Source organism: Xyrauchen texanus, chromosome 34, assembly GCF_025860055.1.
Source record: "Xyrauchen texanus isolate HMW12.3.18 chromosome 34, RBS_HiC_50CHRs, whole genome shotgun sequence".
NCBI classification, from domain to species: domain Eukaryota; kingdom Metazoa; phylum Chordata; class Actinopteri; order Cypriniformes; family Catostomidae; genus Xyrauchen; species Xyrauchen texanus.
The window spans coordinates 18,332,640-18,358,668 of record NC_068309.1 but is presented as its reverse complement, the minus strand read 5'-3'; the positions used below and the strand labels follow the sequence as shown (position 1 = coordinate 18,358,668).

At 37.6% G+C, this 26,029-nt stretch overlaps 1 protein-coding gene across 3 annotated transcripts in view; it reads left to right on the top strand.

The window, feature by feature from the left end:
- The window catches only part of myo5b (myosin VB), a 92,594-nt gene that overhangs the window by 18,456 nt on the left and 48,109 nt on the right, over positions 1-26,029 (top strand). For all 3 annotated transcript variants that reach the window (XM_052104034.1, XM_052104037.1, XM_052104035.1), the window contains exons 2-3: positions 22,161-22,271; positions 22,832-23,003. In XM_052104034.1, the coding sequence (XP_051959994.1) occupies positions 22,161-22,271; positions 22,832-23,003 (283 nt within the window). The remainder of the gene's footprint in view (positions 1-22,160; positions 22,272-22,831; positions 23,004-26,029) is intronic.

Below are 26,029 nucleotides of genomic sequence, written 5' to 3'. Positions count from 1 at the left end.
CCTCCTCTCTGTAGGCTGTTTCATCATTGTCAGTGATCAGACCTACCACCGTCGTATCGTCAGCAAACTTAATGATGGCATTGGAGCTATGTTTTGCCACACAGTCATGTGTGTACAGAGAATACAGGAGTGGGCTGAGAACACAGCCCTGCGGGGCTCCAGTGTTGAGGGTCAGTGATGATACGGTAGATCTGTATTGTTTTGGTTGGCACAACGTCCTCTACGCACTTCCTGATGAAACATGTTACGCTGTTATCAGTGTAAGCCTCTTCCATCATCTACCATCATCAGAGGTGGACCGGAACATCTCCCAGTCCGCGTGATCAAAACTGTCTTGTAGCGCAGAGTCTGATTGGTACGACCAGCACTGGATCGTTCTGAGGGTGGGTGCTTCCCGTTTCAGTTTCTGCCTGTAAGCGGGCCGAAGCAGAAAGGAAGAGTGGTCTGATTTGCCAAATGGTGGGCGGGGGAGGGATTTGTAGCCATCCCGGAAAGGAGAATAGCAATGACCCAAAACCCGGTCCCCTCGTGTGTTGAAGCTGATGTGTTGGTGGTATTTTGGTGCAATTGTTTAAAGTTGGCTTTGTTAAAGTCCCCGGTAACAATGAACCTCAGGGTGCACGGTTTCCTGCTCGCTTATACACCCATACAGTTCCTTGAGTGCCCGGCCTGTGTTATCTGTTCAATAAACCCTGACTGAGTTCATATCTCTGCCTCCATGCGTCTCTCCATGACATCTTTAACTTTTAAACCCTCACGCTTTTATTTTGACATTCTGATCACTCCAGGTTGTCCTGTGTGTGTCTGTTTGTTAGCAAGTTTACAGTAGTTTAATTAGCTACTTATTCAAATTTTGGTAAAGAAAAAGCACCTCCAGTGCCATTCTAAATGCATATTATATGTAAAACAAACTATTGAGCATCTATATCTGAGATGTTGTTCATGAGTAGCTCTCAAATATGGCGTGAAGGCTAAAAGAGTATGTGTGTAAACCGAGCAGCACCATTCAGTAACGCATTGCAGCTGCGTGTGGATTTTATATATTTACTTATTAAACACAGGACTTCACAAACCTATTGCACGTCTTCAAGTGGCTTTGAATAAATGCACAAGCCCACAAATGTGTGTAGAATCTTTCTCCAGTTGGTCGAACCCAAGAGAGTCAGTGGACAGCATACATGAATATTAAAATCCCCAACAAGCAGTATTCTATTGTAAGTGGGGACAGTACCCCCTAAAATGTCAGTAAAGTAATCAATAAAATCCCTGTTGAATTTAGGAGACCGGTTGACCACCGCACACACCACAGGGTTCACCAGGTCCAGTAAAAATACTTGCTGTTCAAAACTCGAATAAACCTCAGTCTTTAAAATACTACAACTAAAATTACTTCTAAAAATGGATGCCAGTCCACCACCCCATCCTATAGTCCATGAAGCATTGAAGAAATTATAATCTGGGGTTACCAGTTCTGAGAAAGGGCTTTTATCACCAACTGTCTCTGTTACAATTAAAAAATCTTGGCCATGTGAAATGATAAAGTAATTCAAAATTACTTTATTGACCCTCTGGGGTCTGTTTTTGGCCCTGGAGAAGTTTTGACATGCCATGATATTTGTGCTTTTTTCAGTTGCTTAAAAACACATTAATGGCTAAAGTCTGATAAAACTGTATTCAGCACAAACTGGGCTAAAATAATATGTGAGCAACATGTGTTTACATGTTTGCAGTTTTGAGAAAATAACGTTTATGCATTGTTTTAAAAATATTTTTTTTTTTAAGTCATTGAAATAAGGCCATATAATACATACTAAACATTTGTCCACAAGACTTTTGAGAACTGGATCTTGTAGCCTAGAGTTTTTGCTACAAAATGTTGTGAAAACCATCCTAAACCAACCATTCATACAAAACAATATAGTAACTGAACTTTTGTAAGACACTTTTAGTGTTAGAAATGTCAACTGCGAGGAGGAGTGAACTATCATGAATATTGATGTGATTCACACCTGAGGAGACAAAAGACCCCTCCCCTTGGTCTATCGTTGAGGAATGTGACAGAAGGAGACTTAATGATCAAAATTAAGTTTTAAGTTAAAAGTAATCTGACTAATCTTTTCTTTACATAAAAACTTTACTTAATTTTAGACCTACACTACCATTGAAAAGAAGTCTCTTCTGCTCCAAGGCTGCATTTATTTGATCCAAAATACAGTAAAATATTGATATTTTGAACTATTTTTACAATTTAAAAGAACAGTTTTCTATTTGAATATATTGTAAAATGCAATTTGTGATCAAAGCTGAATTTTCAGCATCATTACTGCAGTCTTCAGTGTCACATGATCCTTCAGAAATCATTATAATATGATGATTTTCTAATATGGGCATATTTAAAGTGCATTTTACTAATTTAACCTGAACATATTTGCAAGCACAAGCTTTGTTGATGATAATGAGGCAGCATAAACACTAGTTAAAATATAATCTAAACATTCATATTATTTTTTATATGATATTTATATCATACAGCATACAATTTAAATACCTGCTTTAGCCTAAACAGCATATAAATGCCTATTAGGACATATTTCAAATTTCAATACTCTGAATCCTGGCTGGCAAGTCTGGAAACAGTCCCACTAGTAAAATATGTACATGTAAATATTTATAATATATAAAATAGCATGTCATCTAATTAAAACTAAATGACTTCCTCGTCCAAAATTGTATCCTCGGCTGGATCAAGTCTCTCCTCAAAATACAAATGTTCATCGGAGTTCCACTCTTCTTCTGAGGAAAATTTTAACCCTTCGTCACTATCCAGGAGTTGTATTGTGTTGTCTTTCAAATGCGCACAAAAGTTAATTACTTTGTTTTGTTTTTGTGTTTACAATTTGATTTGATCGTCTCAGCACATTAGCGTATGAATGGCGTGCTCTGCTGGTGGGTGGGATGACATTAGAGATAATAAGCTGAGCCAGTAAAAACTGTACATCGCTTTGTTTCATACAGATTACATTGCAGGAGAATATTTGTTTTACATTTTAATTGTTTTATTTAAAAGTAGACATTTTAAGCATTTTTAGACATATGTTTCATGTTTGTATGATAAGTATTCGCGGAGTTTCAGTTCATTTTTGTGACGCGTTTCAGATATATGCTCGCAAACCCAGAGACTGCTTACAGCTCACCCTTTTTATTTGACAAAAGCACAAGGATTTTTTGTTATTGTGAGTGTACGCAAAAAAAAGTAGACACTTTAGGGCCCTTACATAGTCAACGCATCGGTACGCGTACGCGTCTGAAAGGCTACGCGTCGCTACGCTTCGGCCGCCATTATGCGTCGATGCGTAGCCAAATGTGTCGTCCTGGTTTTTGATACGCGACGCACTGATGCACGCAATACTATGCGTTGTCGGTGGGCGCGACATTGCAAGTATTGTACATTAATTCAAGTATATTATGTTTACAGAAGAAGATTTGAATACAATGGCGGGCGAAGAGGAAAAATTATGCGAGCTTATACGCATACATCCGCATTTATATTTAAATGTCTCTCCTCGTCCATGCTTCGCATGGGAAGCACCAGAGACACAAACTCACCATCCTGATCTCTTTTTTGGTTTAAAGGGCGAACATACATCTATCTCTGCGCTGCCTTTGATGCCGCCTATGTAAAATCAGCAATATGCACTCCACTTCAGTTGCCATTTTGATCTGAATATGACGTGACCCGACTCTACTAATATCACCAGACTCTACTACCCCCTGTTGCGGGAGCGGTGTATTGCATTTCACGCATCGCCCGTGACGCGTGCGTCTGCTTGCGTCCACTGTTTAGACTATGAAAGGGAGCGCGTCACTCGCGTTGCTTGCTCGCGTTGCTCGCGTTGACTATGTAACGGCCCTTATAGTCTGTAATGATGTCTTACACTTATCTATATGCCCCAAAATGATGGAGAATTTTATGTTGTTTTCGCTGTAATGACGGAAAAATCCAGCTGGACGCACCGGCGCGAAGTGGTCACACTCCCATCCACGTGCCAGAAGACCCAACCGGGAAAACTTTCATGATAGCATGACTTCAGCTTGGCCAGTATCCCTCCCCACATTCGTCATTATCTGTGGAGTTTCTTTCGAGGAAGAGCGCAGGGAAATCGGCACACACACACACACACACACACACACACACAGAGTAGAAATGCAATCCTCTCAGTTCTGATTTAAGCAGCTCTTCTTCATTAGTGATTTGTATGTTGACAAGTGTTTGGCGATTGTACACCAACACAGAAGTAGTGTTATGTATTAACAAAGACATTAGGAACATAACGACAAACAATTTGGACAGATTAGGCAGCAGATGGCAAGTCGCACATCTTGACACTCAAGTGTCTAATGCCTTTGTAAATTCCCTAGAATAACTGAGCCCTTCTTGTGGGATATAATCCGTTAGTAAAACAAATCTTTATTTGATCAGAGATCTGATAACCCTTAACCATACACAATAGGTCTATTCCAGAACCTAGTGATCTGCTTCTATGTCTGCTGTCTACATGGACAACTACCTTCAAAGGCAGCATCCAAACTGAAATGGATCTCCATAAGTGACTAAATCGAAACATTCTCCACAGGGATGTAGGATATATCGGCAACCGATATATTATTGGCTGATGACCTTGAAAGTCAACATTTTATTATCAGGCCAATAGCGGAATTACCGCCGATATTTTCGCATATAATTTGTTTTAGTTTATTTGCTTCCACCTGAGAATCTCAAGCCCCATACACACATGAAGAGACTTTCAGCGACCTCATCTCATTCATTTTCAATGAGAGCTGGCGACTAGATGTGGTCGTGGTGAGCGATATGACGAAGTTGAGAAAAGTTTAACTTAATGCATATGAGGAGCAACTTTCGGGAGTGACAACCAATAGGAGAGATGAGTGTGTTCAGATGTTCAGTGTCATTCGTGCCCTTTATGACGTCGAGTGCAAATTGTACTGAGCAGCGTTGTGATGTTTCTGTAAATGATTTCACTGTTCTATTATTTGTTTGTAGCAACATACATGGATATAATAAAACATGGGAAAGTAACTGTTGGCAATCTGAGTGAGTTTTATTCATACATTGATTGATCGTTCATCTTTTATTAATGATACGATGCAATGAGCACTGCTTCAGTTCATATAAAACACTCTCCCCTGCAGAAAGTGAATTTTGGGGACAAGAAAATTGATCCATTGTCAAATTAGAAATAATTCTTAATTATACCGACTTTACATCTCATCTGTGATCATATTTTCAAAAGACATGGCCAGACATGCAGTCCACCAATAATGTTAGAGTGGCAGCAGTAGAAATGCCCACTTGCGACTTCATAGTACAGAGACTAGTGACATAAAGAAATAAAGTCGCTGCATGTGTGTACGGGGCTTCAAGCGACAGTGCATGTGTGCACACAGTGTGTCTGATAGTGAGAGCCAGACTAGTGTTGTCGAGCCAAGCTCATGTTGCTCTGTGATAATTATTTGACCATCTCTGCACCTTAATATGTTGTTTTGGGGCTGGTTTTTATCGGGATCATCTGCTTTTAGTAAGGACATGCCATTTCCCATATTCTGTTTGTTTCTTGAAGCTATAAATGCGACAAAAACAAGTATGCATTTGATTTAATTTTCCCGTATTACTCCATGAAACATAAACAAAATATGGAAAATATCATATCATTACTTACAACAAAGGTTTGTGATTAAAACAAGCCTAAACACAATGTAACATGGTGCACAGATCTTGAAATAATCCTAATGGTGACCTGAAATGGCTAAAAACACTTTCGCATGTTGAGACTTTTCTAACGTTATGATTCATGACTGTTCAGTCTGTATGATGTTTTTACCTATTGTCATTATGATTAATGAGATAGAATGTATAAGTTATAAAGTGGAACTGTCACGGATAAGTGCAGTAATGGGGCTGGGTATCTCAGCGAGTAAAGACGATGACTACCACCCCTGGAGTCGTGAGTTTGAATCCTGGGTGTGCTGGGTGACTTCAGCCAGGTCTCATAAGCAACCAAATTGGCCCAGTTGCTAGGGAGGTTTGAGTCACATAGTAGTAACCTCCTCGTGGTCACCATAATGTGGTTCTCGCTCTCGGTGGGGCGTGTGTTGAGTTGTGCGTGGATACCGCAGAGAATAGCGTGAAGCCTAAGTCTCTGCGGTAACGTGCTCAACAAGCCACGTGATAAGATGCTAGGATTGATGGTCTCAGATGGGCTCAGTGATTCGTCATTTGCCACCTCGATTTAGGCGAGTCACTGAGAACTTGGAGCGCATTGGGAATTGGGCATTCCAAATTGGGGAGAAAAGGGGAGGAAAAAATAAATAAAATAAGTGCAGTAATAACGGTCTGTGCATGAGACACGCATGTGCACATGCTCACACACAAACCACAGCTGCATATGCAGTCTGGCTGTCGGCATAAATATTACACAATCTGTACAGAGATTAGGGTTTGTATTGTGTGTTTTGTTGTTTAGTGTTTATTACATGCTGTTGAATTATCACCTCACTTTTGTTTAATGCATTACGTCTATCAGAAGTAATGCATTAATGCATGTTTCTCTTTCTATTTGCGATTGGGATACTATTTGGGATACATTGTTAACAGTCAATCTCATGGGACAAAGTAGATTATGTAATTAATACATACTTGTCTACACCTTTTAATGATGTCATTGTTGTTTTAAGATGAGATAAGGCAGCTCTAATGGGCTAATGATGTAGTCATGACAAACTGAAAACAATTAATCTTATTCCTAATCTGCCCAATCATTCATTCTGTTCCTTTACATCATTCACACAAAGTCACACAACCATCCACCTTTTTTTTAATTGTTCAGCATTCTACACACAGACACTAGGGGCATTTTTGATGGAGGTTTGTTTTTGCATCTATGCACATTCTGAAATAGGATAAACTGTGCACTAGACATTAATTGGTAACATTACGTAAGAAAGGATGCCAAAGATCTTCCCCACCACAACACAGTGGTAGGGCAAATAAATCTCTCTTGTTCAGCCTGTTTGAACCCCTTCCTTATTATACATTGGCCCTAGCAATTGTTCTGGTTGCCAATGTTGTATTGGTAATGGGGAGAGCCATTTGTTTATTTACTAAATTCATACAAATGGAATGAGGCTGCAGTTAATACCATGAGAGACATGCATTTATTTTAAAGGTTAGGCGGGGAAAGTGATGATGATGACCATTATTTACACTAATGCATTTGGAAAATGCTTTTATTTAAAGCAACTTACAGTACATTTATAGTAGCCTATACATTTGACCAGTTCTTAAAAATCATATCCATGACCTTGGTGGTGTTAGCACCATGCTCTACTAGTTGAGCTACAGAAATGCATTTCAACCTCTCCAAAATCTGCAGAAAGTTCTGAGAATTTTCCAGATTAATTGTGATGAGTTCTGTTATAACTACAATCTGAATGTGTTGCTAATAGAGTTCATGTTCAGGAAATGGAAAGGAGTTTCCCATAATTGAAAACTGACTGTGTCCTGTACTAGAAATCGTCTGTGCTCTCTTTAGACCATTACAGATATTTTCAAGGAATAAGTTGGCGTTAGATATCATTACCGTAAATTAACATTTTGTTGATTAAATCAGATAGCATGATATTGATCTTAAAACAAGTCTACACTACTGTGCCCTCAGGCAAAACAGTCTATTGTTTGTAAGTTTTGTTTATAATTTTTTTTAACAAGTCTGCATTGTACACCCGGTTAAATATTTAGCTGTTACTATGGACCTCCACTGAGGCTTTCATAATTAACTCCCATGGTTAGGTCATCGGAGAATGCTTTACAAACCAAATAAGCCGATGGTTTGCGCAGCTCAATTTGCATGTGGTCTACTATACTGAAACATCTATATTAGGGCAACGGAGGACCTAATGAGGTCAAAGCATCATATTTCTTTTCATTCATTAAGCTTTCAGTATACACGCCCAGGGTGCCACGCTGTGATGTGTGTGATGCAGTTCCGGTACTGTGCTTTTAAATATGTAAAGTCTGTGAACTCAGAAGAGGAGGGGTTGGGAAGTTACCAATTGAGAGGACATATATAGTTTACAGAAGTATCAGCCTTCAGCATGTAGGCCAAATTTCATGGTTGGGGTGGGTGATGACCACGATATGGGTAATTTTATACCACCATAATATATCATGCTATAGTAAAAGTTTTCTGGAAAATCAATAAAAATTGGTTTATATATTAAATAACCATAATGTAATGCCCATATTTGGACAATCCAAACTCAATTATATTCAAAGTAAAAAACAAAACAAAAAAAGTTCAAAATAAACTTTTTTTAAAACTTAACCTTACCAAATGCAAAATTTCACAGTATGCCAGTCCGATATGTCATTAACCATTGTTATTACTATTATTATAAACTTTCCTCAAGAAACTCAAAATCTTCTCAACGCAATGCAACAAAGCAAATAATGCATAGGTAAAAAAATGTTTTAACAATAAAAACTTCTTTCAGAAAATAAATATCAAATAAATGTAAATACTCCAGGAAGTTTTTTTTTGTGGCTTTTTTGCATTTCATTTTGAGGTGGTAAAACTGATTGCTTGTGCTAAGAGTGAAAATCGTCATGCGAAACAGTTGCATATTAAACTTTCACGCCTGTTTTAATAGCGAGCGCGTCTTCAATTTTATGTCTTGTTTGGAAGTCATCCCATTCTGTGGAGATTTCATTCTCAATTAGGGTTTTTACTGGGTCAAAAATGATTGAGGAGAGTGAGTGATCTGTATAAATTGTGTCTTCAATTCGTGGGTTTTGCATTTTTCCCTCTAACATTAAATATTTACTCCACTGATGGCTAAGTTTAGTTTTGAGGTTTGGGTTGGGTTGGGTGGTACAGTTTAGAAAATATGCATTCCTCTTTCCTGTATTACATCATGTAAAGCTGAAAACAACTTCATGACTTTGGCAACCCCCGTGGGCATTTCACATCAAAAATGCTCAATTAAGCTTAATACATGGCATTTTTTGGCATAATGTTGAGTGTAAAATCAATTCTAAGTGTCTAAAGCTCCATTCACACATGCAGCGACTTTATTGCTTGATGTCGCTTGTCTCTGTACTGTGAAGTTGGTAGTGTGTTCCTACTGCTGTCTTCACTCCTTTTGGTTGTCGCTGCCGAAAGTCACTCTTTATTGAAACTTTATTGAAAGTTTTTTGTGAAACTTTTCTCAAAAAGTTTATCATTTTTAAATTAAAATATATATATATGTTGACGGCTATAAGTTTGGAATAATGTACAGATTTTGCTGTTTCAGAAGGAAATTAGGACTTCAGCTCACCAAAGTGGATTTCAACTGATCACAAAGTATAATCATAACATTACTGATGTAAAAATACCACCATCACTATTTGCAAAAACTCATTTTTGATCAGATCTAGACAGGCTCCATTTCCAGCAGCCATCACTCCAACTCTTTATCCTTGAGTAATCATGCTAAATTGCTAATTTGGTAGTAGAAAATCACTTGCCATTATATCAAACACAGTTGAAAGCTATTTGGTTTGTTTAATGAAGCTTAACATTGTCTTTGTGTTTGTTTTTGAGTTGCCAGAATATGCAAAAATTGCAAAAAAAGAAACAGCTTTCTCTAGAAACTCATCAGTCAATCATTGTATTGAGGAATGAAGGCTATTCACTGCTTAAAATTGATTAAGAGATTTCATATAAATGTATACACTACAGTCTCTGACTCTAACATGGACAGAAAAAGATGTGGAATGCCAGGGATTCGACTCAACAAGAGGATAAGTCTCTTGTTTGAAAAATAGGCAACTCACATGTCCTCAGCTGACAGCTTCATTGAATTCTACCCACTCAACAGTTTCATGTACAACGGCAAAGAGAAAGGCAGGGGTGCAGTCCTTATGGGAAGAATTGCAAAGAAAAAGCCACTTTAGAAACAGAAAAACAAAAAGAAAAGGTTTGAGTGGGCAAAGAAACACAGATATTGGACAACAAGTGCTACTGGAAGCGTGATGTGAAATGACAGCTGAGTATCTGGACAAACTGACAGCTAGAATACCAAGAATCTGTAATGCTGTTATTGCTGAACATGGAGGATTTTTTTATGAGAAATCTTTGAAGTAGTTTAAGAAGTTCTGAAAACATTTCTTAAAATTGTAATAGTACTTTGTCACGTTATTAATGGCCGTGATCAGTTGAATACCACTTTGGTGAATAAAATTACCAATTTATTTCCATAAGAGCCAAATCTGTACATTATTCCAAACTTTTGGCCACCAGTTATATATATATATGTAGATAGACAGACAGACAGACAGACAGGCAGACATTCCCACAGATTTTATCGACTGAACTTTATTGAACCCGGAAGATTCATTTAGCCACACAATGTCATATGAACAATAGTACATATTGTTATACTTACAGTACGTCACTTATTACACTGATTTAAGTCTAATGAACCTTAATTACAATACAACACAGTAAATGTTGTTAGTTTATTTAATGTCAGATATGCTTAAAAATAACGGCTTGCAGTTCATTAATCACACGATAATTCAGTAACAGCTTCGACTGATTTATTGAGTGACTGAGCCGTTTTAGACCGATCATTTTGAACTCTGAAACAAATTGCTTCAGATGGCATTCATTTAACAAGCCTAACTTTAAATTAAAAACATCCATTCTTTACTGTTGTATCAGGGAACATACTATACTCTCCTGGGTCCTGGACAAAGGTTTATGGGTAGTTCCGAGGCCATAGATCACAGTCTTGGGCTGAATTGCACATATCGCAGTTCTACACAAATGACCACACTTCATCTTTTAGATCCTCGTTTGTTTTGAAGAGATTGGATTCTTATGAATGCCCCTAGACATGTACTTTAGAACTGGAATGACACTTTGATAAGGTTAAAAAAAAGTTTTTTGGGTATCTGAGAAACTGCGATTTGTGCGAGCTCATCTGAGCCAGAGGGCACATGAAACCAGCAGTGATTCAGTGTGGCTTAACCAAACAATGTTTTGACTTTGTAAGAGCATGACTTATTGTCCCATAAAGGTAAATATAATAAATGACAAACACTCAGATGAGCCTCTGTTCATTTTTATGGCTTATTGGCATCAGGCAAAGGCTGTTCTGAGTTATTGTTTTTGGTAATAACGTTTGTGAAAGCCTTTGCAGCATATTTGATCTGAGACTTTGAGGTACACTAGTGACAGTTGTTGACATTCTGTTGACATATGAATAAATCCTTTATATGACTTCCTGTCTTTGAACAGACCAATCTAGTTTAACTTTTAAGCCCTTTCAGACATCCCATGAAATCATAATTGGAGGTTTGTAGTTTTGTCTATTGGTTTTGTGGCCGTTAATATGCAACTCCACTCCTTAATGTTGACACAATTAACTTTTAGCAGATTTGAACATTTAAAATGTACAGCCTCTTCCTTCTGGGAAACAGACCAAATTATTGATGACTCATCTTGTATATATGCATAGGTGTATATATATATATATATATATATATATATATATATATATATATATATACTGTATATGCCCAATAAAAGCTTTCTAGAATGAGAATGGCCCCTCCTCCCAAATTATAAATACCAACTAGCAATAGCAAGAAGCAGATCTTGGCTTGTTTGTTACAAAAACACTAACAGTGTGTTTTCTTTCCCAAAAATCAGATACTTTTGAAGTAGGCCTTTGTGGCGAGTATTAATTACTTTTGAAAGTGTCTTCATTGCTTTTATCAAGGTACAAGCTGTCTATTGTGATTTGTCCAGGGTATGACATAAACTAAATCCTTTTGGATATATAAAAAGAAAAGGTAGGTGTCCTTCCATATGTCCTGCCTCAATTTCCCATTTCAGATCTTGTTTTCCACTTTATATATATATATATATATATATATATATATATATATATATATATATATATATATATTAGGGATGGGGCGATATATAGAATTTCAACATATCGTGAACCAAAAAATTACTAACCATATTGTGGCATAACTAAATATTTCAAAATTTGTAACATAAATAATAAAATAACCAGTCAAACATCACAATCTCTCCATCACTTGATTTTACCCCTATTGTGCTTTTTTCTACACTGTTTACAGGGTTCACACAAGGTCCTTGAAGTGCTTGATCTTTAAGAACTGGAAAACCTGGAAAATCGCTTTGTTTACCTGAGCCCTCATGATGATAAACTCCTCACCTTTTCTCTTGGCTTTCCTATTTGCAGCATGTTTCTTTTCTATTTATTAGCAGAGTAAAACTAGGGGGAAAAAGCAGTCCTAAAACATGCGATCATCCTCCATAGCGCACTTGCTCCAATGTTCACCTTTCAGGCCGTCGCCATAGATGGATCTGTTACGGACATTATACTGATTTCACCACACCACAGTGGAAAACAAAACTAATCAGCACGGTATGGAATGGTTTTGCGATGAGATCTGTTCAGCCCGATGGTGAAAAAAGTGGCTATTGATGTTTGTTGAACAAGAACACTGTGAGGCGCTCGTTGAACTCTGAAAGGGACAGTAGCTTTTTAGCGTTTCTTATACAAATAAATGTAAACTCACTGTTATTACTTGTAAATTGTACACACTATTTCAAACAGTGATCGCTCATATCATTATTATATATACAATTTCATGATATAATATTAATTAATAAAATATATAAAGTTTTTGGATTATAATAATGATGACAAACAAATGATTCAAAAAAATAAAATATTCACTTTCACATACTGTCACATAATGTTCTGTCCAGTTCTGCACCTGATCAGCCATGTAGCCCACTATTTTTGAAAGCTTGTTTGTTTGTTATCTTTTCTTATAGAGAAAGGTATATGAGAAACTCTTATTATTTAAACTTTGAGCATTTATATTGTGTATTAAAGAACTTTATTTTGATAAGAAATTATAATGAGCATTTTGCGCAAAACATTGTTTCAGAAAATAAATAAAAAAATCTGTAATATTTTGTAATTTAAGTGTTATTATATTGAATTGTGAACCTCAAATCATGAGCCATATTGTCCAATATATACAGTGTAAATAAAATTATAATAATATAATCATATAAAAATACATTTATGTGATATTTTTCTTACTTGAGCTCTTTTTTAACCTTTGAATCATTTAATTTTGAGTCTACGCAGCTTGAGAATTGGTATTTGGTGCAGACATTGTTTGTCATTTTCCACTTTATTAAACATTTGAGAGCTCAATTTTAAAATGTTATTTAAAAGAAATCTCCGTTCTTGAATAATTACTTAATATCCCACTGAATAAGTCTTATTATCCCAGAACCTCGAGCCTATGTTCCTTTCAGCACTATTACGAGATGTACCTGCAAGCAGCTAGAACGGTGCATTGAATTATTTCAAGATAGAGTGATGTAACAGACTGCAAAGCCAGACAGGACCCCTGCTGTTCGATCAAAACATCTAGGTTATAACTCAACTGTCTTGATGAATCTCAACACTGTTTGCTCATATAATGTAGGTTTTGCTTTGCTACGCACAGTAATGCATCCTTTCTAGGTCAGACTTTTTGCATTGAGTAGAACCCATCATTTTACTCTGCTCTGTTAATGTGCGTCCTCATTGTGTCAGCGTATCCTACATCCCAGACTCTAAGATGAAGGTATAAGATCCCCACTGGCCCACTTATTTTATCCAACAGAGCTCTTTGGATTATTATCACTGTTGATAATATGCTGGGACAGCGTTTCACTCTGATCTCTCATATTTTTGCTGAAATTGTTTTGACAGCTGTAGATTATGTACACTGGAAGTTTAATGACATCATATTCCCTCTTATTCTATTATTGAAAGAAAGGGCCCTCACTATCGGGAAATTTTGGCTGATGGTAAATGTCATACAGATAACACAATATTTTTGCAAATGTTAATAGAAAGTAAAACCGGAGTGCTTCGCGTTCACAATCTGCATTAAGCCGTTTATACTTTTGCAAGTGTCACAGGCGGTGTGCGTGCACATGAGGGGGCGCTCATACTTTACGCTCTAGTCAAGTAGTTTTTATTGTCGTTCAACCATATACAGTTAGTACAGTACACAGCGAAACGAGACAACGTTCCTCCAGGACCATGGTGCTACATAAAACAACATAGGACAAACACAGAACCACATGAGACTACACAGACTGAATAAGACCTACGCATTCCTACTTGAAGTGCATGTGCAAACGTGTGCAAAAATTACAGGACAGTACAATATTCACTAAAAAGGAAACAGGACAATAGGCACAGTAAGAGACAGTGAAAGACAGTGCAGCGTCACCGACCAGTATACATTTCTAATCTGAGTAGTGCAAAAAGATGACACTTTATAAAAATGCAGAATGTAAACATAACATACCATGAAATAGTGTTCTATGGACATAGCAGTTATTGAGGTAGCAGCCATGTATAAAGTGACAATAAATTAAGTGCAACTCTGGACATGTGCAAAGGTTGGATTGTGTGTGTGTGTGTGTGTGTGTGTGTGTGTGTGTGTGTGTGTGTGTGTGTGTGTGTGTGTGTGTGTGTGTGTGTGTGTGTGTGTGTGTGTGTGTGTGTGTGTGTGTGTGTGTGTGTGTGTGTGTGTGAGCATGTATTTATCACTTTGTGGGGACCAAATGTCCCCATAAGGATAGTAAAACCCGACATTTTTGACCTTGTGGGGACATTTTGTCGGTCCCCATGAGGAAAACAGCTTATAAATCATACAAAATTATTTGAAAGTTTTCTGTGAGGGTCAGACTCCTCAAAACTCAGAGACTACACACAGAAAAGTTTTCTGTGAGGGTTAGGTTTATGGGGTAATGGTTAGGTTATAGTGGATAGAACTATATAGTCTATCGCTAACCGTACCCTAAAACCTCAAGAATATGTCTATGGAATGTTCCCTAGGAGTAGGATTAGGTTTGGAAACACAACATAAGTGTGTACAGTGTAAAACATGTGTGTGTGAATGTCCGTGTGTGAACACAATGTGTGTGTGTGTGTGTGTGTGTGTGTGTGTGTGTGTGTGTGTGTGTGAGAGAGAGCGTGAGAGCATGTATTTATCACTTTGTGGGTATCAAATGTCCCCATAAGGATAGTAAAACCAAAAATGTTTTACCTTTTGGGGACATTTTGTCGGTCCCCGTGAGGAAAAATGCAGAACATTTTCTTGAGGTTTAGGGGTAGGGTTAGGGGATAGAATAGATAGTTTAAACAGTATAAAAACCATTATGTCTATGGAAAGTCCCCATAATACATAGAAACCCACCATGTTTTTGTGTGTGTAGTCTCTGAGTTTTGAGGAGTCTGATGGTTTGGGGGAAGAAGCTGTTACACAGTCTGGCCATGAGGGCCCAAATGCTTCGGTACTTCTTGCCAGACGGTAGGAGGGGGAAGAGTTTGTGTGAGGGGTGTGTGGGGTCATCCACAATGCTGGTTGCTTTGCGGATGCAGCATTTTAGAGCCCTGCACGGGCCTCAAATCTAGGCCCGAGCCCGGCCCTGGCCCGAAACGCTCAGGCCCTAGCCCGACCCGTGTCCGACAGCTCATCAGAATTATCAGCCCGAGTCCGACCCGAGCCCGTATATTTATTTATTTATTTTTGTATTTTTTTTACACAGCGGCAGCCTGCCCTATTTGCAGCCATTAAAATAGGTCAGTTTTGTTAGTTATGTTTCTTTTCATTTCTTTATTAAGTTAAGACAAATGTTTGGAGCATTTTTTTTTTTAAATGACGACCAAGCAACAGCCGCGCCGACAGCGAGTAAAACATGATTAATTTAGCCTCTCAAATCAACGCTAATACTTTACTTGGCTACAATAAAAACCATAGATATAAAACACTTCAAGCATATCACACAGACAGTTAGTTTAATAAATGTTTATTTATTAAACCACAGTTAGTAAAACACCTTTGAGGCAGGCTCAGGCTGCTCGCAACATCAGCATAAGCGAAATGAGCATAGCCTACAACAATTTAAACAAATTAAATTAAATAAATTAAAAACAAACTCGCAGGTTATCTTACCTCAAAAATTCACCACAGAATATGGCCATTCTTTTTTCCAATAGTTTAACAGTTAAAAGAAAATAAAGTCCAATCAAACGAAAAACATCAGTTCCTTCCAACAGTTAAACGAAAATAAAGTCCAATCAAACGAAAAGTTAGAACAGTCTCTTACAGAGCATCGTTGGCTCATCATTTAAGGTTGTCACGATTTGAAAAACAGCCCAGAAGTTTGCCTTTCCTCTGGTGTTTTTTACCGTTTTAAGTTGGTCATCTGCGATTTTTCTCTTAATATTCTCCATTATTTGCACATGAGGTGAATCGTGGGTCGCGCCGCTGACGGGAAACCTTTTGTGTGCGACGTGCGTGCGTGCGTGCATGCGTGAGACTGTCATGTCAGTCATTTGTCAGTGTAATTATAAGATTATGAAAGTTATGAGGTTATGAAATGGCTTTTTATGTTTGTTTTTCTATCGTCGACGTCAACTACTTATACATTTTTTAATTAATGTCTAAAAATATAAAAAGAAGGATAACCCAAAAAAGGCCCGAGGCCCGGCCCGCATGTGAACTATGACGTGAAAATTGGCCCGAAGCCCGGCCCTAGGGGCGTGAATAAGTCGGGGCCCGTCGGGCTCGGGCTGAAATGCAGGGCTCTACAGCATTTGGTGTAAATATTTTTGATGGAGGGAAAAGCGACCCCGATGATCTTCTCAGCTGTCCTCAATGTCCTCTGAAGGGCTTTGCGGTCCGAAACAGTGCAAGTCCCGGATGCTCTCAATAGTCCCTCTATAGAATGTGGTGAGGATGGAGGGTGGGAGATGTGCTTTTCTCAGCCTTCGACGAAAGTAGAGACGCTGCAGGGCTTTCTTGGTAATAGAGCTGGTGTTGAGGGACCAGGTGTGGTTCTCCGCCAGATGAACACCATGGAATTTGGTGCTCTTGACGATCTCCACAGAGGAGCCGTCAATGTTCAGCAGAGAGTGGTCACTCTGTGCTCTCCTGAAGTCAACAACCATCTCTTTTGTTTTGTCCACATTCAGAGACAGGTTGTTGGCTCTACACCAGTCCGTTAGCCGCTGCACCGCCTCTCTGTATGCTTTACACATTCCTTAGGGGATTCTCTGAGTGCGGTTTGCTGAGCTGAATGCATATTTAATAGCATTTCTTAATTTGCTTAAAATTAGTTTGTTGTGATGGCAAAATGTGAGTGCAATTTGAGGCATGTTCATGGTTATCTAAAATAGTCATGTTTAGATCATATAATTGTGATCAGGTGATTGTTTCATTATCACAAATAGGGATGTGCATGGATAGGTGTTATTTGGTTAACCATTTGACGTGCCTGTGTTCGAATACCAAAAATCACTATTATGCAATTCTACATGTGCAATAAAGGTCTTCAACCCGATCCGAGCTCAACGGTACCTGACAGATTGTTGGGTTTTGGGCCAGGCTCGCGACATATTTTCAAGTATAGGATGAATTAGGGGCTGATCACACATATATTTGCATGCATCTGTGCAGTTTTTCAATTGCTTTTTCATGTAAACAAGCGCAGGATGGACTTGTTTGTCTGTTCAGCATTTCGCGCTGGACTACTATATTTTTTAGACACTGTGTCAAGTGAAAAAGAACTTCAATATTTATACATTTCGAGACACCTTTGTTCTATTTCACCATTCATTCATTATAATCAGAGGTTGGTAGAGTACCCAAAATTTTTACTTAAAAAAATGATTACTCAAGTAGAAGTAAAAGTAGTAATGTAAAAACTAAGTAAGAAGAGTAAGAGTAAGAAAGTATCCAAATGAAAGAATACTCAAATAGCGAGTAACTAGTTACTTCCACATAAAACTTATTGGGCAATTAAGCCCCAATATTTCAACACAATTTAAGAGATGTCAGAAAGAATGTTAGCCTTAGTCATCATTTACTGTCAAGGGAATGGTGACTGAGAATGTTAGTTTCTAACATTATGTCTAATATCTTTTTTGAGTTCCACAAAATACACAAAATCACACAGGTTTGGGACAACATGAGGGTAGGAAATTATGACAGAACATTAATTTATGGTTGAACTATCGTTTTATAAAATATTTTTTTGCTGTAATGAAAATGAAAGTCAAACATTCAAAGAAAAACCTTCCCATTTGCCAAATAACATCATGGTTTGCATACTTAGTACATGTAACATGTATAACGACAATATAGCTGGGTCATTTTTAAAGAAGGAAATAACTCCTGCTGCTTTGCAGAGGTTCAGCATTGTTCGTGTTATCCCTTCACAGTATGTCCATGCACATTTTTTAGAAACCCTCAAAGGTATATTCTGGTCCTTCTGGATATCTCAAGTTCAGCATGTAAATTAAGCTTACAATAACTGTGTACCCTTTAAGATCTAATCACACTGTAGACTTTGCAACCTCTGGAATGCCCCCCTGGGTGAAGGTGTACCACACATTTTAGGAACTACTGGGACACACAATTTCATATCGGATACCTGATCCACGACTTTAACAGCAGCCTTGTTTTTCCTCACAGACTGCTCCTTTGCTCCTATTATCTTTCAGAAGTGGTGTCTAATCATAGAATTCAAGTCGTCCATGTATTTTAAAAGGACTGTTTTCATGTGCAGCAATTCTGCATTCATCTGTGAAAGATATAAACAAATGGGACACCGAAATATACGTTTTACACTACACAGCACTAGCTTAAAAATATGATTAGGGCTACATCAAATGTCATTTTATAAAGCCATTTCCCAAAACTACTGCAAGAAATTTTAAAAATATAGTGCAAGGTCTGAATTATAGCTGGTATGGGAATCTATTAAGAAAATTCTCAGTTTTATTTTTTTCTCCCATTTTCTCCCCAATTTGGAATGCCCAATTCCCAATGCGCTCTAAGTACTCGTGGTGGTGTAGTGACTCACTTCAATCCGGGTGGTGGAGGATGAATCTCAGTTGCCTCCACGTCTGAGGCGGACAATCCGTGCATCTTATCACATGGCTTGTTGAGCACGTTACCGAGGAGACATGGCGCTTGTGGATGCTTCATGATATTCTCCACTGCATCCACGTACAACTCACCACGCATACCACCAAGAGCGAGAACCAAATTATAGTGACCACAAGGAGGTTACCCCATGTAATTCTACCCTTCCTATCAACCGGGCCAATTTGGTTGCTTAGGAGACCTGGCTGGAGTCACTCAGCACGCCCTGGATTCGAACTCGATACTTCAGTGTAGTCAGCGTCTTTACTCATTGAGCTACCCAGGCCCCCAAGAGAATTCTTATATATAATTTATATATGTAGCATATGAAATTCCATCTAATTGGTGTTGACTAAATAAAAGATACATTATACAGTTATCTTGAGACATAATTATAATACCCTCTCACTGTATAAATAGCCATTCAAAATCCCTATACTGCAAAAGAAAAGGAGAGTCATTATTGAAAAATGGCTTAAAGGTGGAAAAGGGCATTAATCTGCTTTTTACAACAAGGAAAAAGTGAAAGGCAGGTTAAAGGTGCACTCAGTAACTTTTTCTTTGTGTCATCTTGGACTTACACTGACACCTAGCAGGATGATTACTGAGATTAAGCTAGTAGTATTCGGCTGGTCATGTGAATCTAAAATGGCAGCCCCCATGTGCGGACCCTCTCCATGTAGAATAAAACAGCTTTCATAATGTTACTGATATGACTGGAGTCTTCATTTTAATGTGTGTGGTCATGATTTCCAACATATATTGCAAAATTATAATTCATGTATTTAGGAGTTAAACTTTTTTAATAAGGAACCTTTAAGAAATATCTAAATTAATTAACTGCATAATATCTTAAATGTTTTAAGTATGCTTGGTTAGATAAATCACAATCACCAACCACTGATTTAAATAGTCATGATTAATCTGAATTGTAGTTAAATCATTCACTTACTAATAAATGATAAGTAAAACAAAATGTTTGAATAAGAAATCGTCTGTTTGGGTGTGTAAATCACAGATTCTCCATTTCTCAAACTGCACAGGGCATGCAAACACTTAAATCAAAGTAAATTTGCAATAATTAACAGGTTATAAAATTAATCTTGCCATTTGACCACGTATTGTGGGGGTTTCGAACTTTTCGCCAGTCGTTCAATGATACAGTATGCTTAAACATTTGGGTTGGACATGTCTCAAAATGGCTGCCAACACAGGTGTAAACTAAACATTTGCTTATTTGCACTGCAGTGCATCAAACAACTTTCAAATGTAAAGCTTCACCCAGTAACACTAAACACTTATTTATTACAATTGGCTTGGCTGACATCCACAAAAGTACACATTTGAAATAAAAAGAAAATCAACAAATCTGTGTTTCTCAACAAACTCCGGATCAATCCACCAAAAATATCAAATATTTTGAAGTAAACATCTATACTGGAGGCCAAAATTTGCAATAATGTACAGATTTAGCTGTTTCGGAAAGAAATTGGTACATTAATTAATATGGGAAGAATTGCAAAGTAAAAGCCACTTTTGAAACAGAAAAACAAAAAGAAATGTTTCGAGTGGGCAAAGAAACAGACATTGGACAACAGATAATTGGAACAGAGTGTTATGGATCTTAACCCCATTGAGCTTTTGTGGGATCAGCTAGACTGTAAGGTGCATGAGAAGTGCCAGACAAGACCAAATCTATGGCAGATGCTACAGGAAGCGCAGGGTGAAATGTCACCTGAGTATCTGGACAAACTGACTTCTAGAATGCCAAGAATCAGCTGTCATTGCTTAACAGTTGATTGACGGTTGACTTTTCTTTAGAAAAATTACACTTAACACAGCCCACATACACCCCAATGTAGTTCAATTGATCCTGAAACTCTTCTGCCTTTACTGCTGATACCCAGCAGTTATGAGATCACTGTATTGCAGGCAAAATCTGTAGGCTGCTGATAAAAGTTCTAGAGCATTCCTTTTCAGCTTTATTCAGTTCTGTATTTTACAACCTCACTGTGATTTTGAAGTTGGATGGCCATCAAAGACTGTAAGGGATGAGACGAGTCACTGGCATACATTACTTATAATTAGGAGAAATCGTAGTGCTAAATGAAGCAGCTATGGGAATGCAAATCCTGCCTTACAATTAAAAGACACCTTTTTCATGGCAACATTGCCTGTCAGATGACTCAAGAATGCGCAGGCGGATTAGCTAGAGCCAGGGGGTCAGGAATTGTCTTAGCAGGTCCCAATTAGCACCTGCTGGTAGATGCTGGAATTATCCTGTTATGGCAAAATGCATGTTTGTCCATTGACAGCTATTCAAATGTAGACTATTTTTCTTTTCAAGAAGTATTTTAATACAAATTATTGAATTACATTATAGCACATCTTTTTCTGGTGACAATTTTTAAGGTCTCTTAAAAGCGTTAAAAGGGACTTTACCCTATCTGATTCAATTGACAAGTGATCAGTCACTTGACATCCAATCACCCGGAACTGAGTGCCCATGAGCAAAGATGGCTGCCTCCATTACTGAATGGGGATGCTAATGTATAGCTCTCTCCAGGAACTGTACTTCGGCTAGAGCAACCTGTTTTGAAAAATCCTGTGTGTGATTTGAGTTAAAGATGCACAATTTATGACACAAATGTCAGATTTTATTGCTGAGTATAAATATGTTTTTTAATTATAATCTTGACCAAACGTTTTGGAGATTCAAGTAGGTAGGAGTTGTAGCTGTATCCCATTTGAATCCAATCGAGAAAAAGAAAATAGTTGCCTGGAAGCATTACTAACATGGCTGTTGAGTTACCTGACTTGACTTAAAGGGACTTTGGTGCCGCCTAGGTCATTTGACCAGTAGCAAAATTGACACCAGGATTGTGTTGTGTATTCAGATTAGGTTTAAAGATGGATGCATTGTTCTGATATACTTTTTGCATGGTATGTGACAATATATAAGCCAGTGATTACATTGTCTGTGTTTATAGTTGGATGTCAATGTGTTCTTACATTTAAAGGTTGTATTCATCTGTGCTTTCAGTACACCCGGGTTTGGATACCTGATCCAGAAGAGGTCTGGAAGGCAGCAGAAATCATCAAGGATTATAAGGAGGGAGACTCAGTCCTTCTCCTCAAATTAGAAGATGAATCGGTAAGTAAACACCCTCCCCTTCATTTATCTTATATCAGATATTTATACTTGTCATTTTATTAGAAAGTTTAAGATTTTCATTCAGTTAAAACAGGATGGATAAGGTGCAATAGCTTTTTCATCTCAGTCCTGACACAGCAGTTGTGAACTAAAGCAGAAAATCTCTTATCAAGCCACCCCATTCCCTGCCACTGTTAGTTAGCATTCACCACACTGAAGAAAGTGTGTCTATGAATCTTTAAGCATGTTTTGTTGAGTAAGAAAGGCAGGTCCTGAGAGACGGTGGTGTATATGATACTGTTAAGAGTATTATCAAAATATTATGCAGTGTGTTTAGGGAAACATGAATAAAAGAGATGAAAGAAAGATCAGCATGACTCATTGATGCTCTTTATGTTTCATACACTCATGTCTATAATGTAATCCTGAATGTCGACTTGGCCAAAGACACTTTAGACTCTTGAAGATTTTAATGAAATTCTCCCCTTTATTGTGGTTTGAATTCACTCAATTTCTAATCTACTATTTCTACTTAATAGCATTACTGTCTCTATTCCTAGACGTTAGAATATTCAATTGGTCCCAAAAAAAATCCACTTCCATTTCTTCGGAATCCTGATATTCTGGTTGGTGAGAATGACCTCACGGCTCTCAGCTACCTTCACGAGCCAGCTGTGCTCCACAATCTTAAGGTTCGCTTCCTGGAGTCCAATCACATTTACACTTACTGTGGTAAGTTTATGCCTGTTATCACAGTATCCTCTCTATTTGTGATATCAAAAGTACCTGTACTTCTGTACTAAGTCGATACTAAAATATAAAAATGTAACGATACCAGTGTTTCTACAGTACCGGTAGTACTGAGCACTGACTCAATTCGGTCCCCTCGCACTGTCTGACTGGCAGATGGCTGCATTTGAGCATGTGTTCTGTGAGTACTTTACACTGAAATAGACAATAAATCTAATTAAAATTGTGATATGTCCCAGTGTGACAATAAAACCACATATGGATGCGATTTAATAAAATAAATATACAGTCTACATGTGATATGCATGGCAAAGTGAATGTGTGAAGCTGCTCGTGTGCTGAAAACACAGACTGATCAAAACATCACATTTTATGAACATTGTGTGCATTGCTGTGCATGAGCGCTCATTTACTGTGATGCGTGGAGTGCCTGCATACTATATACTGTATTTATACAATTAAATTGCAGCATTTTTTCTTTACTAATCACACTGGGTATAACCAACATGACTTCACATGAAAATAAAAGTTGTATTCAAAATAAAAGCTTGATGCACAAAGTTTAAGAAATTGAAATAACTAGCGTTTAGTCAAATGTATTTTATTATTATTATTATGTTGAGTCTATATCTCACAAGCAGGAGTGCTGTTGTACTGAAAAGAAGATTTTGTCAATGTTTTCATTTATAATGTGATGTTCTGTTGTGCAGCACTTTATTTCACATAAAACAAGACCGATGTTGTGTTTTAGATCATTTAGTGAGGATATTTACTAAAGCACTTCATTTAATAAAAAAAATATACAGGTCCTTCTCAAAAAATTAGCATATTGTGATAAAGTTCATTATTTTCCATAATGTAATGATAAAAATTAAACTTTCATATATTTTAGATTCATTGCACACCAACTGAAATATTTCAGGTCTTTTATTGTTTTAATACTGATGATTTTGGCATACAGCTCATGAAAACCCAAAATTCCTATCTCAAAAAATTAGCATATCATGAAAAGGGTCTCTAAACGAGCTATTAACCTAATCATCTGAATCAACTAATTAACTCTAAACACCTGCAAAAGATTCCTGAGGCTTTTAAAAACTCCCAGCCTGTTTCAATACTCAAAACCGCAATCATGGGTAAGACTGCCGACCTGACTGCTGTCCAGAAGGCCATCATTGACACCCTCAAGCAAGAGGGTAAGACACAGAAAGAAATTTCTGAACAAATAGGCTGTTCCCAGAGTGCTGTATCAAGGCACCTCAGTGGGAAGTCTGTGGGAAGGAAAAAGTGTGGCAAAAACGCTGCACAACGAGAAGAGGTGACCGGACCCTGAGGAAGATTGTGGAGAAGGACCGATTCCAGACCTTGGGGACCTGCCGAAGCAGTGGACTGAGTCTGGAGTAGAAACATCCAGAGCCACCGTGCACAGGTGTGTGCAGGAAATGGGCTACAGGTGCCGCATTCCCCAGGTCAAGCCACTTTTGAACCAGAAACAGCGGCAGAAGCGCCTGACCTGGGCTACAGAGAAGCAGCACTGGACTGTTGCTCAGTGGTCCAAAGTACTTTTTTCGGATGAAAGCAAATTTTGCATGTCATTCGAAATCAAGGTGCCAGAGTCTGGAGGAAGACTGGGGAGAAGGAATGATGGTCTGGGGTGCCATGTCAGCTGCTGGTGTTGGTCCACTGTGTTTTATCAAGGGCAGGGTCAATGCAGCTAGCTATCAGGAGATTTTGGAGCACTTCATGCTTCCATCTGCTGAAAAGCTTTATGGAGATGAAGATTTCATTTTTCAGCACGACCTGGCACCTGCTCACAGTGCCAAAACCACTGGTAAATGGTTTACTGACCATGGTATTATTGTGCTCAATTGGCCTGCCAACTCTCCTGACCTGAACCCCATAGAGAATCTGTGGGATATTGTGAAGAGAAAGTTGAGAGACGCAAGAACCAACACTCTGGATGAGCTTAAGGCCGCTATCGAAGCATCCTGGGCCTCCATAACACCTCAGCAGTGCCACAGGCTGATTGCCTCCATGCCACGCCGCATTGAAGCAGTCATTTCTGCAAAAGGATTCCCGACCAAGTATTGAGTGCATAACTGAACATAATTATTTGAAGGTTGACTTTTTTTTTTGTATTAAAACACTTCTTTTATTGGTCGGATGAAATATGCTAATTTTTTGAGATAGGAATTTTGGGTTTTCATGAGCTGTATGCCAAAATCATCAGTATTAAAACAATAAAAGACCTGAAATATTTCAGTTGGTGTGCAATGAATCTAAAATATATGAAAGTTTAATTTTTATCATTACATTATGGAAAATAATGAACTTTATCACAATATTCTAATTTTTTGAGAAGGACCTGTATACGGTATATTGTTTTGTTGAAATGTAACTTCTATTTTGATTTGATTTGAAGCTTGGATTATTTGATTAGACACATTTTTATTATGAAATGAAATTAAATTAAACTGAAATAAAATTTAAAAGATGGAATTTGGGGAAAAATTAAGTAGAATTTTGGAATAAAATAAAACTGGTTGTATTCAAAAAAACTTGAAACAATTATCACTTGAGAAACACTAGAAGGAAACATGCTATTGTTTTAATTTATTATTTACATTGAAATTTAACGTTTTAATTGGCTAAAAGGATTGTGTTTATTATCATATTACCTATTTTTTCTGTGGTATCGAAATTGGTATTGAGAATCGTGAAATTTTACTGGTATCGGTACCAAAAACTGAAGTTTTACTGGTATCGTGACAACACTACTCTCTTTATTAAATGAATAGTTCACCCAGAAATAAAAATTCTGGCATTCTTTCCCTCAAGACATTCCAAAACCATATGACTTACTGTCTATTTGTGTATTTTTAAGAATGCTGCAATCACTGATTTCCATACAATAGCAATTGATAGTGACTCACTGTAAAGCTTAAAAAAAGCACCCAAAAGTGTCATAAAAGTAGTTAACATTTTCCAGTTCTCAAATCAAATAGTGA